The sequence below is a fragment of the Rhinoraja longicauda genome, chromosome 15 (assembly GCF_053455715.1).
Source record: "Rhinoraja longicauda isolate Sanriku21f chromosome 15, sRhiLon1.1, whole genome shotgun sequence".
Lineage (NCBI taxonomy): Eukaryota > Metazoa > Chordata > Chondrichthyes > Rajiformes > Arhynchobatidae > Rhinoraja > Rhinoraja longicauda.
This window is the reverse complement of record NC_135967.1, coordinates 69043-85709: the sequence shown is the minus strand read 5'-3', so window position 1 is coordinate 85709 and position 16667 is coordinate 69043. Positions and strand designations below refer to the sequence as shown.

Here is a 16667-nt window from a genome sequence, read left to right as displayed (position 1 = left end):
TCCTCCTCTCTCCCACCGCCTGCACTGTCGAGGGGGCATCCCAGGACAGAGCTGGCCTTCTTGATCAGTTTATCAAGTCTCTTCCTGTCAGCAGTTGAGATGCTGCTGCTCCAGCAGACCACTCCATAGAAAATGGCTGATGCCACCACAGTGCCGAAGGTGGTCCTCAGGAGTGTCCCCTGCACTCCAAAGGACCCGAGTTTCCTCAGCAGGTACAGTCTGCTCTGACCTTTCTTATACAGTGCATTAATATTATTAGGTACTAGACCAAGTGGACCCGTTGGGCCCATTCCTCGTAGAGGGGGGACAGGGAAGGGGAGAGGGTGTCGTCACTGAGTGAGCCCTGGACCCAAAGCCTCTCCTGTATTGGTGTAGCACCCTCAACCCCCTACTCAATCCCCCTTATCCCCCCCCCTCCCCCCACTGACCCACTCCATCCCCCCCACCCCACCCCCACTTGTCACTCCCCTGCCCCCCACCCCTACCCCCCCAGCACAGCCTCCACCCCCATTCCCCCCTCCCCACACCTATTCCCCCTCCCCCTCTCTTGACCCCCACCTCCCCCACCCCACTCCTCCCCAACCCCACTGTCCCCCTTCCCTTATCCCCACTCCCCCTTCCCTCCCTCCTCCCCTCCCCCACCCCTCCATTTAAACTTAAAAATGTGAATAACTTTAAAAATATAACACCGATTTCACTAAAACTACTTGCATTATCACTAAAGTGACAATGGTGAGTAAGGTGGGCCTAAAATTGTTACGCTATCGTGTACCGTTTTGGCTGAAGTTCAGTCACAAACAAGATAACAAACGAGTTTTCGTATATAGATTATATTGTAGGTATATTACAGATATCAGCAACCAATTAATATAGGCACAAGAGACTGAAGGGTCCCAACTCGGAAGGTCTTCAGTCCTATTCCTTCCACAAATGCTGAGTTCCTGCAGCACTTTGATTCTTGGCCAATTAATGAGTTTACCATTGTCTACGCTGTCTGAGGATAAATCATCTCCCCGCTCTCCTTCCAATGTCTGACATCCAGTAAGGGTTTGTTTGAACATCTCACCTGAAAGACAGCAGATCCAACAGCACAGTGTTCCCTCAATGCTGCACTAAGGTGCGAACCTTGATTTTGGTTCTCATCTCTGGAGTGGGCTTCATTCCACAAACTTCTGTGCCAGAGGTAAGAGGTTGGTGACTGAGCCAGTGCTGACACTTGGGGGGAAGGGAGTACAAGTTGGGCCGAATGGCCTCTTTCCACACTGTATCACTCTATGACTCTATGAGGGCCTGTTTCCACACTGTATCACTCTGTGACTCTATGAAGGGCCTGTTTCCACACTGTATCACTCTGTGACTCTATGAAGGGCCTGTTTCCACACTGTATCACTCTATGACTATGAAGGGCCTGTTTCCACACTGTATCACTCTATGACTCTATGAAGGGTCTGTTTCCACACTGTATCACTCTATGACTCTATGAAGGGCCTGTTTCCACACTGTATCACTCTATGACTATGAAGGGCCTGTTTCCACACTGTATCACTCTATGACTCTATGAAGGGTCTGTTTCCACACTGTATCACTCTATGACTCTATGAAGGGCCTGTTTCCACACTGTATCACTCTGTGACTCTTTGAAGGGCCTGTTTCCACACTGTATCACTCTGTGACTCTATGAAGGGCCTGTTTCCACACTGTATCACTCTATGACTCTGAGGACAAGGGGAATTAAGGAGCGCAGCAGTACATAGATCCTATCAAAGAAGATGTTAAAACAAAACCTTATGATTATGTCTCGACCCTTAAAACAAAACCTTATGTTTCAAACCTAAACATCACCCTGTGGCGGCACCCGGGGGCTAGGCCACTCCCTTGGTCATTCCACTCGGCACTCAGTGGACGGGAAGGATTAGGTCACTTCCTGGGTCAGTCCCCTTGGGTCAGGTGGTCTGGGACTATAAAAGGTTTTGGGTGTGTCGACTCACGAGTTCTTGAGTGCGGTGTTTGGTGCACCAGGTAATAAAGTTATTAACTACTCACCTGGCGTCTGGCCTGATTACCGCAGTGACCGCACCCACTACAACCCAGTCCTTTTCTCCAGGGATGCTGTCTGACCTGCTGAGTTACTCCAGCTTTTTGTCTCTATCTTGGGTTTAAACCAGCATCTGTAGTTCCTTCCTACTCATATTAATTTGTCTTCTTCAGTGATTGCAGCAACTAATAACTTACAAGTCAGAAACCCCTCAACAGGTCATCTTCATTTATGATTTTACAACTTAAATATTAATTTAAGCTTTGTATTAATCATTGTATAATAACTTTCATATTGTATGCCGCATGTTATTTTAAACACATTGCTCAAATCATGGTGTTCTTGTGTAACTTGTATATTGTAAAAATTGTTTCCTACCTTGTTTCCACCTTGTTAAACAATGCATCTTAATTGTGTATTAAAACAAAAAAGAAATACTGAACTGATGCCAAAAATTTGCAATAAAAAGAAAAATTACAGGAACCCCTCAACAGGTCAGAGTGTAACTGTGGAGAGGTTGATGTTTTTTAGTAGCTCCAGATTCAGGGACAGTTTCTACCCACTGTCACCAGGCAACTGAACTATCCTATCAACAACCAGAGAGTGGTCCTGAGGTGCCATCTATGTCAATGGAGACCCCCAGACTATTTTAATCGGACTTTACTGGACTTTATCTTGCACTATACGTTATTCCCTTTACCCTATATCTGGACACGATGGATTGTAATGATGTATAGCCTTTCCGTTGACTGCCTAGAGGATTAATGCATTTTGGTTCTTCATTAGGACAGTCAGAAGATTTGAAGTCATTGATGTTACTGTATGTGTCATTAACCCTTGCATTGTTGGATACACTCTTTGAGCTGGAGACATTGTATTCAACCTTCTTTCTGCATCTGACAGATGAGGAGGTGATCACTTTCCCTCCCACCTATCGATATGAACGGAACACCCGAGATATTTACTCGTGGCAGAAGCATAAAACCACTGGGGTGAGTGTGATGCACCTCTTTGCACCTCCTTGCTTCCAAAGCTTTGCCTTCACTTCTTATTTTTTGCTCAAGCATGCAATTAGCAGGATATCAGAGAGACTGAGATAGATGATGGGAGAAGGTCAATGGAGCACCTGGATGGTGTTGGCAAAGGCTCAACAAGTAAGAGATCTACATATTTAGAAATGAACAAGGGAGTGTGAGGAACAAATTCAGTTCTAAAGGTAAGAGGTTATCACCCATTACAGAAATCTGACTGTTAGCTGGACATAGAAACATGGAAACATAGAAAATAGGTGCAGGAGGAGGCCATTCAGCCCTTCGAGCCAGCACCGCCATTCAATGTGATCATGGCTGATCATCCACAATCAGTAACCTGTGCCTGCCTTCTCCTCATATCCCTTGATTCCACTAGCCCCTAGAGCTCTATCCAACTCTCCTTTAAATTCATCCAGTGAATTGGCCTCCACTGCCCTCTGTGGCAGAGAATTCCACAAATTCATGACTGAAAACGAATTATCTCTCCCTGTAGGAGTTATGCAAACAATGTGTCAGGACTGGGATCACAATACGGGTCATGGCACAAGCCCAGGAATTGGACTCACTTGCACACAATTTTTCTTCACCAGATTTGCATCAGAAAAGTATCTTCTAGGCACCTCAGCACACAATTCACCTTATCCATTGACTCCATCTCCACCTCACGCTACCTCAGCAAGGTCAGCAGCATAATCAAGGACAAGTCTCACCCAGTCACTCCCTCTTCTCCCCTCTCCCATCTAGCAATAGGTATAGAAGTGTGAAAACACACACCTCCAGATTCAGGGACAGTTTCTACCCAACTATCACCAGGCAACTGAACCATCCCAACAACAACCAGAGACCAGTCCTGAGCTGCCATCTACCTCATTGGAGACCCTCGGACTATTTGAATTGGAAGTTACTGTACATTATCTTACACTATACATTATTCCCTTTGCCTTGTATCTGTACACTATGGGCAGCTCAATTGTAATCATGTATAGTCTTTCCGATGACTGGATAGCACGCAACAAAAGCTTTCTACTGCACCTTGGTACATGTGACAATAAACTAAACTGAACTAGCATGGCTAACTGCTGATGTTACAAGTCATGCAGCTTACAGTCTGTCAACTTGCTATGATCAGGGAGCTTCTAGGAGAAAGGTATTACCTTCAATGTTCACTCCCAATGAGATCAGGAGCATATCGAGCAGAGTTTGGGAATGAGACGCATTTCTCGTACACCATAGTATACACTGCCATATTCATGTCTTGCACACAGCATCTGCCATCCTCGGTGTTCATTAGTCAACATTATGGAGAATTAATCAGAGATGCTGACTTTACTGAATGCAGCCTTTTTTTGTTAAAATCTTTTGTGAGCTGCATATATCCATCATTGTCTCTCTGCTCAGACTACGCTTGCAGTAGCTCGGGGTCACTTGCAATGCCTGCGTTGGTTGGACTAAATCAGTACATGGAGAGGTCTGTTGGAGACAGATGGGCACCGGAGATCTCTATGACCCCCTCCTCAACATCCTTCTTCACTTCTAGGGCAGCCTTGCCAAACACTTTAATTCTCCTTCACATTCTCACGTTGACCTTTCTGTCCTGGGCCTCCTCCATTGTCAGAGTGAGGCCAAATGCAAATTAGAGGAACAGCACCTCATATTTCGTTTGGGCAGCTTACAGCCCAGTGGTATTAATATTGATTTCTCTAACTTCAAGTAACTCTTGCATCCCCTCTCTCTCCGACCCTCCCCCACCCAAGTCATACCAGCTTCAAAGTGGTCTTGTTGAATCTCATTGTCTGTAACTCGTTTTCACCTAGCCCACAGCTAACAATGGCCTGTATCATCATAACGTTTTTGCATATCTTTCATTCATTTGTTCTATATCTCTCTATATCTCTCTATATCACCATCTATTTCCCTTTCCCCTGACCCTCAGTCTGAAGAAGGGTCTCGACCCGAAACGTCACTTATTCCTGTTCTCCAGAGATGCTATCTGACTCGCTAAGTTACTCCAGCTTTTTGTGTCTAAACATAGAAACATAGAAAATAGGTGCAGGAGTAGGCCATTCGGCCCTTCGAGCCTGCCTTCGAGCCATTCAATATGATCATGGCTGATCATCCAACTCAGTATCCCGTACCTGCCTTCTCTCCATACCCCCTGATCCCTTTAGCCACAAGGGCCACATCTAACTCCCTCTTAAATATAGCCAATGAACTGGCCGCAACTACCTTCTGTGGCAGAGAATTCCACAGATTCACCACTCTCTGTGTGAAAATAAAAGTTCTCATTTCGATCCTAAAAGACTTCCCCCTTATCCTTAAACTGTGACCCCTTGTTCTGGACTTCTCCAACATCGGGAACAATCTTCCTGCATCTAGCCTGTCCAACCCCTTAAGAATTTTGTAAGTTTCTATAAGATCCTCCCTCAATCTTCTAAATTCCAGAGAGTACAAGCCGAGTCTATCTAGTCTTTCTTCATATGAAATTCCTGTCATCCCAGGAATCAATCTGGTGAACCTTCTCTGTGCTCCCTCTATGGCAAGAATGTCTTTCCTCAGATTAGGAGACCAAAACTGTACGCAATACTCCAGGTGTGGTCTCACCAATGCCCTGTACAACTGCAGCAGAACCTCCCTGCTCCTATACTCAAATCCCCTCGCTATGAATGCCAACATACCATTCGCTTTCTTCACTGCCTGCTGCACCTAGTCAAGAAGCATATCTGTGCCCTCCTTCCTCGCAACATGGACCCACTACAGTTCGCATACCGTCCGAACAGGTCCACGGTTGATGCGGTCTCCCAGGTTCTGCACACCGCTCTCTCATCTGGACAACCAGGGGGGCTATGTGAGGATGCTGTTCTTTGACTTTAGTTCAGCATTCAACACAATAGTCCCCAGCAGACTGGTTGAGAAGCTGCTGGAACTGGGGCTTAGCACCCCTCTGTGTGCCTGGGTCCTGGACTTTCTCACCGCCAGGCCCCAAGTGGTCAGGATGGGGGAACACACATCTAGCTCCATCACCCTGAACATAGGACCCCCCCAGGGCTGCGTCCTTAGCCCCCTACTGTACTCCCTGTACACACATGACTGTGAGGCCAGGTTCAGCTCAAACTCCATCATCAAGTTTGCTGATGACACTGTGGTGGTGGGCCGGATCTCCAACAACGATGAGCAGGCCTACCGGGAGGAGGTGGCTGATCTGGCACTCTGGTGTCAGGGCAATAACCTCCTCTTGAATGTCACTAAAACGAAGGAGTTGATTGTGGACTTCAGAAGGGCTAAACATCCAAGGACGTACACGCCACTGGACATAAATGGGTCTATTGTGGATAGGGTGAGCAGTTTTAAATACATGGGAGTCCGCATCACAGAGGATCTGACGTGGGCAACGCACATTGCCGCACTGGTGAGTAAGGCAAAGCAGCGCCTTTACCACCTTAGACAACTGAGGAAATTCAGAGTGTCTCTGAGGATCCTTCATTGCTTCTACTCTGGGGCTGTAGAGAGCATCCTGTCCGGCAACATTACAGTCTGGTTTGGGAACAGCTCTGCCCAGGACAGGATGGCCCTGCAGAGAGTAGTGCGTTCGGCAGAACGCACCATGGGAACTACACTCGTCCCCCTGCAGGACCTATACATCAGGAGGTGCAGATCCAGAGCAAGCAAGATCATGAGGGACCCCTGCCACCCCAGTAACGGACTGTTCCAGATGCTATGATCAGGCAAACGCCTCCGCTGTCACGCTGTGAAAACGGAGAGGATGAGACGGAGCTTCTTCCCACAGGCCATCAGGACTGTCAACCTTTATAACCCCAGAGACTAAATTTTTGTCTACACTATAGTAACATTAACTTTATTTATATGCTGTAACTGTAATTCTTTTTTGTGTACAATCCGCAGGCATTGCCACTTTCATTTCACTGCACATCGTGTATGTGTATGTGACAAATAAACGTGACTTGACTTGACTTGACTTGACTTGACCTGCATGCCTACTTTCAATGACTGGTGTACCACAACACCTAGGTCTCGTTGCATCTCCCCTTCTCTTAATCGGCCACCATTCAGGTAATAGTCTGCTTTCCTGTTCTTGCCACCAAAGTGGATAACCTCACATTTATCCACATTATACTGCATCTGCCATGCATTTGCCCACTCACCTAACCTATCCAAGTCACGTTGCAGCCTCCTAGCATCCTCCTCGCAGCTAACACTGCCCCCCAGCTTCGTGTCATCCGCAAACTTGGAGATGTTGCATTCAATTCCCTCGTCCAAATCATTAATATATATTGTAAATAGCTGGGGTCCCAGCACTGAGCCTTGCGGTACCCCACTAGTCACTGCCTGCCATTCTGAAAAGGACCCGTTTACTCCTACTCCTACTATGAAGTCTTTTCTGTTGATGTACAGTTGCTGCCTTGGGATGTTTTCTCTAAACGTTGTTCAGCATCAAGTGTGATCATGGTTTCACACTCCATCAGATTTTACTTTCCATTTATAATAATAATAATAATAATATTCATTTATTGTCATTGCAACGAGTACAACGAAATTAAAAAATAGCCAATCCTGACGGTGCGTACAAACATATATGCAATAAATGCAAAAACAAATAAATACAATTATATTAAGTACAAAAGATTTTTTAACAGTGTTGCCTAGTGCAGAAGGTAGTGTTCAGTTCTCGTATGGCCCTGGGGTAAAAACTGTTCTTAAGTCTGTTTGTTCGGGATTTGATCGACCTGAAACGTCGACCAGAGGGCAGATGAACAAACAGACGGTGGCCGGGGTGGGATGGATCTTTTATTATTTTGCCTGCTCTACTGAGGCAGCGTAGGCTGAACAGGTGCTCCAGGGAGGGCAGTGAGCAGCCGATGATCTTCTGGGCCGTTGTGATGACCCTCTGAAGGGCCTTCCTGTCCTTTTCTGAGCAGCTGGCATACCATGTGGTTATACAGTATGCCAGCACACTCTCGATGGAGCAGCGATAGAAGGACATCATGAGCTTCTCCTGCAGGTTGAAGTCAGTATTATTTTAGAATTAACAGATCAGATAATAAGAACAGAGTGCTGGAAACATTCAGGTCAGACAGCATCTGTGGGGAGAGAAACAGTCAATGTTTGAAGTTGGTGATCGATGCAGAGTACTGAAAGAGAGGTGGAGAAAGTTTAGATACATTGGTTTAAAGTGTCCAAACCTCTGCAATTCAGGAATTAGAACTTTTGACTAGAAATTGTAAATTTCCCTACATTATTCCCATGGGAAAAGAGGTAAACCATAAACAAGTGTCCATCTTATTGTTGCTCTTTGTCTATGTTATAGATAAGGATCAATGTTCCTTCTTGGTGTGATAGGGTCCTGTGGAAATCCTACCCAGAGACGTATAATCAGTGTACTTCATACGGTGAGTATAATCATTCCATATTGGCAATACTGTTTCCTCTACAACTAAAAGCAAAGGGGTAAACGGCAAGGGAATTAGTTTAGTTTAGAGATACAGCGCGGAAACAGGCCCTTTCAGCCCACCGGGTCCGCGCTGCCCAGCGATCCCCGCACATTAACACTATCCTATACACACTAGGGACAATTTTTACATTTACCAAGCCAATTAATCTACAAACCTGGACATCTTTGGAGTGTGGGAGGAAACCGAAGATCTCGGAGAAAACCCACGCAGGTCACGGGGAGAACGTACAAACTCCATACAGACAGTACCCGTAGTCGGGATCGAACCCGGGTCTCCGGCGCTGCATTTGCTGCAAGGCAGCAACTCTACTGCTGCGTTACCGTGACCGCCCAATTGCTATTCTGCCACGGTTATTCCTTCACCAGTATATACAGATGTTTTCCACAAAGTTCGGAAAACTGAACTCCATCAGCCTTTCCAATGCAAGCAGTAATGCTTCTTATACTCTTAAGAGGCTCATGTCAAATGGCAATGAGGACATATATTGCAAATGCCATCATATCTAAGAACTATAATGAATAAAGCTTGCAGCTAACACAACAGTTGTTTAACACTAGTACTGAAATCAATTTAAAAATTGTGAACTACATAATTATCTGTGTTTGGTCAGGAGGTTAATTGAGCTTTTTTTATCCTTGCACCTGTTTTCTCCAGTGATATACCAATTAAATAATAGTTTCTGCTCTGAATTGATGTGAGCAGGTTGGGTGTGGGTTCAGTTTCCTCCTGTAGTCTGGAGAGGAACCTTTCCTTCTTATTCACGTGCTTTCACTTTCTGCAGGCTGCACAGATGACATCATGACCAGCGACCATTCACCTGTCTTTTCTACATTCGAAATTGGAGTGACTTCCCAGTTTGTGTCAAAGAAAGGTATTGGAATAAAGTTACGCCCAGACGGCGCAGGTTCAAGATGGGAGGGGAGAGGTTTAAAAGGAATCTGACTAATATTGTCACACAGAGGGTGGTACATATATGGAATGAGCTGTCGGAGGAAGTGGTAGAGGCAGGTAAAGTCACAACATTTGTGGAATTCTCTGCCACAGAAGGCAGTGCAGGCCAAATCACTGGAAGAATTTAAGAGAGTTAGATAGAGCTCTGGGGGCTAGTGGAATCAAGGGATATGGGGAGAAGGCAGGCACGGGTTACTGATTGTAGATGATCAGCCATGTTCACAATGAATGGCGGTGCTGGCTCGAAGGGCCGAATGGCCTCCTCCTGCACCTATTTTCTATGTTTCTATGTAACATTTCAAAGATATGTGAGCAGGTAAGGAAAGGTTTGAAGGGATATAGGCCTAGCTGAGGCATGTGGAACTCGCTACTTTTGGTAACTTGTTTGGCTTAGACATTTTGGTCAATTTCTGTGCTGCGTAGCTCTATGATGCTGGAATGAACAAGATGCTTTGTACAGGATTTCAAAGGTCATGGTGAGCCTTTTACATGGATCTAAGCAAGTGGTTCAAGGGGTAACACTGTAGTACACAGGTGTCATCTAAGGTTGCCAATTCTCCCTTATTAGCCGGGACATCCCGTATATTGGGCTAAATTGGTTTGTCCCGTACGGGACCGCCCTTGTCCCGTATTAGGCCCGGGGGGCACTGTATGCCCGGACAGTGTAGGCCCAGACTCGGTAGGCCCGGACACTGTAGCCCGGGGCCCGCTGTAGTCCCGGACAGTGTAGGCCCGGGCGCCGCCTAACGGAGGTTGCATAGCAACCCGCCTCCTGGCCCGGGCGGCCGCCATTGGTGGAGCGGGAGCACATGGCCGCTGGCTGGGTGAGGTCATGTGGGGCGCGGGGCGGTGACGTCATCTTGTCCTTTATTTGGAGTGTGGAAGTTGGCAACCCTAACTGTAGTACACACGTGTCTTACACCTGGCTACAAATCTACATCAGAATGATGGAATGAAACTTAGTGCTGTCTATGAAATGTGTCTCAAATCAGAGTGTGGGCAGGTGGCGATGAGTTTGCCTAGAAAAACAGCGCACATAATTTAATTTTAAAATATGTTTGGCGCATTGAACAGATCAGGGATTTGGGGAATGCTACAATGGGTAAATATCAGATTGCTTTCACCAGCTGGGCTGCCATTAAAGCAATAGAAAAAGGCTGCATTTAATGGGGAAAATAAGGAAGTGGGATGCACAGTGAAAGAGAAAATAGAAATCAGTAGAGGTGGCATTTAGTGAGCGCTCTTACTAAATCAGTAGAGGTGGCATTTAGTGAGCACTCTTACTAAATCAAAAGAGGCGTTTTATACTTTGTTCAGTTTACTTCAGTTTAGAGACATGACCAGGAAATGGGACCTTCAGCCCATTGAATCCACGCTGACCTCCCATTACCCATTCACATTAGTTTTATTTTATCCCACTTTCTCATCCACTCCCAACACATCATGGGCAATCTACCTACAAACCCACACATCATTGGGATGTGGGAAACTGGAGTACTCAGAGGAAGCCCGTGCAGTTACAGGGAAAACATGCAAACTCCACACAGAGAGCACCTGAGGTCAGGATCAAACCTGGGTCTCTGGTGCTGTAAGCCAATAGCCCTACAGCTATGCCACTGTGCCACCCTTTATGCAGTCTGGTCATAGGGTCATGAAGCAGGGATACGGCCAACTGAATGTGCCATCCATCCATCAAGTGCCCATTTACCCTATTACTATACTGGTTCCCATTTTATTCTCCCCACATTCTCATCAACTACTCCAGATTCTACTGTTCATCAGTACACTGTGGAAATTATACAGTGGCCAATTAGCCGATCAACCTATGTGTCTTTGAGATGTGGGAAGAAACCGGAGCAGTCGGTGGAAACCGAGCCCTGGTCAAAGGGAGAATGTGCAAACTCCACGCAAACTCCACTATCAGGAATGATTCCATAACACAGGGGTTGTGAATCAGCATTTCCATTTGACGCATCACCACATCAGCTTTAATGTATAATAATATGGTTGATCAAAGATGCAACATTAAAATGGGTTATTCTTTTGATTCAAATGTTTTTAAGTCAAATTAATGATTCCTGTTATTCACAGGCCCTGGTAGCAGTTCTGGACAAGCCTGTATTGAGTTTGAAATGATTGAGGTCATCGTGAAGACAACGTGCAAAACAAAGTTTTTCATTGAATTCCATTCAAGTTGTTTAGAAGGTACAGGAATAATTAATAGTTATATTTCAGCCTATTTAATGTCACCATGAAGAATGATAATATGTCAGAGAGAATCCTGTTGGTTTAATGGTTTGATGTACAAGTTATTGAGTCCAACAGATGTTGAGATAGGTTCAGGCTTGGCTTTTGGATAATTAGTTGACTGTAGCTCATGTTCCCCACCCATGACAAAAGAGCGAGGATGTAGGACACAAGAGATAGAAGCAGAACACCATTTCACTCCTTGTTCCTCCTCCCTGTTACGTTCACAATTGGTCACATGTTACACCTCTTTATTGTTCTGATCATGGCCAAGTCTCCACACAATCACAGAATGTGGAGGATTAGAAATGTACCTGACATCACTATGCATAAAACAGTGGTCTGTAGCGACCATAGAGAATGGTCCAGGTCGTCGAACCCTCGGATTGGCCAGCGAGGTCACGTGGGAACGCGACCATGGGGATTGGTCCAGGGAACGACATCGCTGATTGGCCAGCGATGTCAGGTGCGCGTTTGGCGCCCGATTTAGCCAGTTCGGCGAAGTCTTCAAGGAAGACAGTAAGTTTATATTGGTTGTCCTGTAACTTGTTGTTTATCTCTGTATTCGTGTATTGCGGCTGCAATAAACTTCGTCTACAACTAACGAGTTTCGGACTCGCCATATTGGTGACCCCGAACGTGATCTGGACGATCACCGACTGAGCAGGAACCCGACGCCTCGTTGACGATGACTGAGCAGGGCACACCGGAGTCAAGCGCGGCAGGCGTTCATCTTCCGTTATTTTGGACGTACGCACCGCAAGCTTGGTTCATCCACGCCGAGGCCCAATTCCATATAAAGAAGGTGTCGGACGAATCCACGAAGTACTTCTACCTCGTCAGCGCTCTATCGCCGGACACAACCAAGCGCGTGATGCGGTTCATCGTAAATTCACCTGCGGAAGGCAAGTATGAAGCCATGAAGAAGGTATTACTGCGAACCTTCGGGTTAAATAAGCATGGTGGTGCGGCAAAACTTCTGCACCTACCGGAGCTTGGAGACAAACTGCCTTCCGTCCTCATGGCCGAAATGATGGTGCTAGCCGGTGAGCATACGGATTGCCCGATGCCCGAGGATGTCCGACTGCTGCTTACGGATTGTTCTTTTAAGGACCCCGAAGCATATGCAGCGAAAGCGGACGCGCTCATAGCGGCAAAAAACAAGGCAAGTGGTTCAATCAACAAAGTCTCGACATCGGTGACCACGCCACAGCGACGGCAAGATGGCGCCACGTCTCCCGCCAATTCTCCGAAAGCCCACCAAAAAGATCCGCACAAGCGCGGCTGGTGCTATTATCACCTACGATGGGGTAACGAATCCCGCAACTGTCGTTTGCCTTGTACCTTCGCGGGAAATGCCTCGGCCGATCGTACATAGGGGCAGTTACGATTGGCCAGAACCGGCGCCTCTATGTCCATGATCGATTCACGGACACAGAATTTTTGGTCGACACGGGAGCCATCGTCAGCATAGTGCCGCCGACCGACCTCGAAACCAGATCGGGTAAGACAGGTCCCACTCTCATCGCGGTTAATGGCAGCCCAATTCGCACTTTCGGTACACGGAAGATGTCCCTTGTGTTAGGCCTCCGCACGTACGAATGGCCATTCATCATAGCCGACGTCAAACAAGCGATCCTGGGCGCAGATTTTCTCTGGGCTTTTTCACTGATTCCTGATGTCCGCGGGAACGACCTCCGACCCTCCGCCGAAGATGAGCACGTCGCTCCGACAATCGCCTCCTCGCCCAGCCCTACTGTCCAGGCCGTCGTCGCGGCCCCCGACTCGTATGCTGCGATTCTGGCAGAGTTCCCAGAGCTGCTCGTCCAACGTTTTGACGCACCTTCGGCTAAGCACGGTGTGGTCCATCACATCCGCACCGAAGGCCCTCCCGTTTTCGCTCGGGCCAGGAGACTACCGCCAGACAAACTGGTGGTGGCAAGGGCGGAGTTCAGGAAGATGGAGGAAATGGGAATTGTCCGTCAGTCTGACAGCCCGTGGGCCTCGCCGTTGCACATGGTCTCCAAGGCATCTGGGGGGTGGAGGCCATGTGGCGATTATCGGCGTCTCAATGCTATCACCACGGCTGATCGCTACCCCATACCGCACCTACAGGACTTTTCATCTGGCCTGGAAGGAGCGGTGGTGTTTTCCAAAATCGATTTGGTGCGAGGATACCATCAGATTCCGGTGCGACCGGAGGACATACAAAAAACTGCAACTATTACTCCGTTCGGGTTGTTTGAATGGTTGCGTATGCCTTTCGGTTTAAAGAACGCGGCACAGGCTTTCCAGCGACTGATGGACCGCGTGGGCCGGGGTTTACCCTTTTTGTTTATTTATTTGGACGACATCCTGGTAGCCAGCCCCTCAGTGCAGGAACACCAGGCCCATTTGCGGACCGTGTTCCAGCGGCTCCAAGACCACGGGCTCATTATCCAACCCTCCAAATGTCAATTCGACCTGCCCGCTCTCGATTTTCTAGGGCACAGAATTACTCCTGCCGGCGCCGCCCCTTTGCCCGAGAAGGTGGCGGCTATCCGGGCTTTTCCCAGGCCCACCACAGTAAAAGGGCTGCAGGAGTTCGTAGGCATGGTTAATTTCTACCATAGATTCGTTCCGGCAGCGGCGCGAGTCCTGCGCCCGCTTTTCCAATGCCTTGCAGGGAATCCGGTAGAGTTGTTGTGGTCCCCGGCCGCAGAGTCGGCTTTTACGGCAGCTAAGGCAGCCTTGGCAGACGCCACCATGTTGGTCCATCCGAGCCCCTCCGCCCCCACGGCCCTGACGGTTGATGCCTCTGACGTGGCGGTGGGTGGGGTTCTGGAGCAGCAGGTTGGTGGCCGTTGGCAGCCTTTAGCGTTTTTCAGCCGGCAACTAAATTCAGCCGAGCTGAAATATAGCGCATTTGACCGAGAGCTTCTAGCTCTCTATTTAGCTGTCCGTCATTTCAGGTATTTCCTCGAGGGCCGCCCATTTGTGGCATTTACGGACCACAAGCCATTAACATTTGCTTTTTTGAAATTGTCCGACCCATGGTCGGCCCGCCAGCAGCGGCACCTGACTGCTATCTCCGAATTTACCACAGATGTCCGTCATATCGCGGGTAAGCTTAATGCCGTTGCTGACGCCCTGTCTAGACCTGCTTTTCCCCCTATTTCGGCGGTGGACTGCGAAGTGGATCCCCAGGAGCTCGCGGAGGCACAGCTCCTGGCGGATACCGTTTCGACGTACCAGTCCACCACTTCGGGATTGAAGTTGGCCCAGGTAGCTTGTGGGTCGGAGGGCACGAAAGTCTGGTGCGATGTTTCTCTTCCTCGTCCCAGGCCGGTAGTACCGCCCTCCCTTCAGCGCCGGGTTTTCGATGCCATTCATGGGCTGGCGCACCCGTCCATCCGCTCCACCTCTGCCTTGGTGGCAGCGAGGTTTGTCTGGCATGGCCTGCGGAAACAGGTAGCGGGGTGGGCACGTTCCTGCGTGCCCTGTCAGACCGCTAAAGTCCAGCGCCACGTCCAGCCCCCCGTACAGGATTTCGAAGTCCCGGCTTTTCGTTTTTTCCACATCCACGTGGATTTGGTCGGGCCTTTGCCTTCCTCCCGGGGCTACACCCACCTCCTCACGGTGGTGGATCGGTTCACCCGGTGGCCAGAGGCTTTCCCATTGTTTGATATCTCGTCAGCGTCTTGTGCTAGGACTTTGGCCCTTCATTGGGTAGCTCGTTTCGGGGTCCCGGCAGTTATTACAACTGACAGAGGGCCACAGTTCACTTCGTCCCTCTGGGCCGCGCTGGCGGAACTGTACGGGTCCAAATTACAACCCACAACTGCATATCACCCCCAGGCAAATGGACTCGTAGAAAGGTTCCACCGCCAACTTAAGGCGTCCCTCAGTGCAAGGCTTGAAGGCCCGGACTGGGTAGACCAACTCCCTTGGGTTCTTTTGGGCATCCGGACTGCTCCTAAGCCAGATCTCGGTGCGTCGTCCGCAGAGCTGGTATATGGCTCGACCCTTCGAGTACCCGGAGATCTGTTTCCGGACCCTACAGCCCTGCTCCCTACAGTCCCATCAGCGTTAGCATCTCTCCGGGAACGGGTGGGCTCCCTGGCTCCAGTGCCGACTTCACGTCATGGGTGTCCCATGGTACATGAACCGTCTTCCCTGAAGGACTGTGAGTTTGTTTTTTTGCGTAAAGATGCCCATCGCGCCCCGTTGCAGAGGGTCTATCAAGGGCCGTTCCGGGTTTTACGTAAGGGAACGGCTACTTTCACCTTAGACATGGGCGGCAAGAGTGAACTCGTCTCGGTGTCCCGGCTCAAACCTGCCCATTTGGACCCGGATCAACCAGTCCTGGTCGGTCAAACCCCTAGAAGAGGCCGACCTCCGTTAGTTCCGCCCAGTCCACAAACCCCCGTTCCGACAGTTCCTCCAGGACCCCCCGTTTCGGCAGTTCCCCTAGGACCCCCCGTTTCGGCAGTTCCTCTAGGACCCCCCGTGCCGGTAGTTCCTCCAGAACCTCTCGTGCCGGCTGTTCCACCAAGTCCGGAACCTCCGGCTCCTGTGGTTCAGGCTGTCCCTCTCCGTACTCGTTATGGTCGCGAAATCCGGCTCCCTGCTAGGTTCCGCACCTCGGGTTCTGGGGAGGGTCATGTAGCGACCATAGAGAATGGTCCAGGTCGTCGAACCCTCGGATTGGCCAGCGAGGTCACGTGGGAACGCGACCATGGGGATTGGTCCAGGGAACGACATCGCTGATTGGCCAACGATGTCAGGTGCGCGTTTGGCGCCCGATTTAGCCAGTTCGGCGAAGTCTTCAAGGAAGACAGTAAGTTTATATTGGTTGTCCTGTAACTTGTTGTTTATCTCTGTATTCGTGTATTGCGGCTGCAATAAACTTCGTCTACAACTAACGAGTTTCGGACTCGCCATAGGTCACACATT

At 48.7% G+C, this 16667-nt stretch overlaps 1 protein-coding gene across 3 annotated transcripts in view; it reads left to right on the top strand.

Annotated features, from left to right (window-relative positions):
• LOC144600467 (phosphatidylinositol 3,4,5-trisphosphate 5-phosphatase 2A-like) overlaps positions 1 to 16667 on the top strand; it is a 220950-nt gene that overhangs the window by 160166 nt on the left and 44117 nt on the right. For 2 of the 3 annotated variants that reach the window (XM_078412085.1, XM_078412086.1), the window contains exons 18-21: positions 2939 to 3027; positions 8390 to 8471; positions 9316 to 9405; positions 11577 to 11690. In XM_078412085.1, coding sequence (XP_078268211.1) covers positions 2939 to 3027; positions 8390 to 8471; positions 9316 to 9405; positions 11577 to 11690 — 375 coding nt within the window. The remainder of the gene's footprint in view (positions 1 to 2938; positions 3028 to 8389; positions 8472 to 9315; positions 9406 to 11576; positions 11691 to 16667) is intronic. The other variant, XM_078412087.1, reaches the window with a different exon arrangement.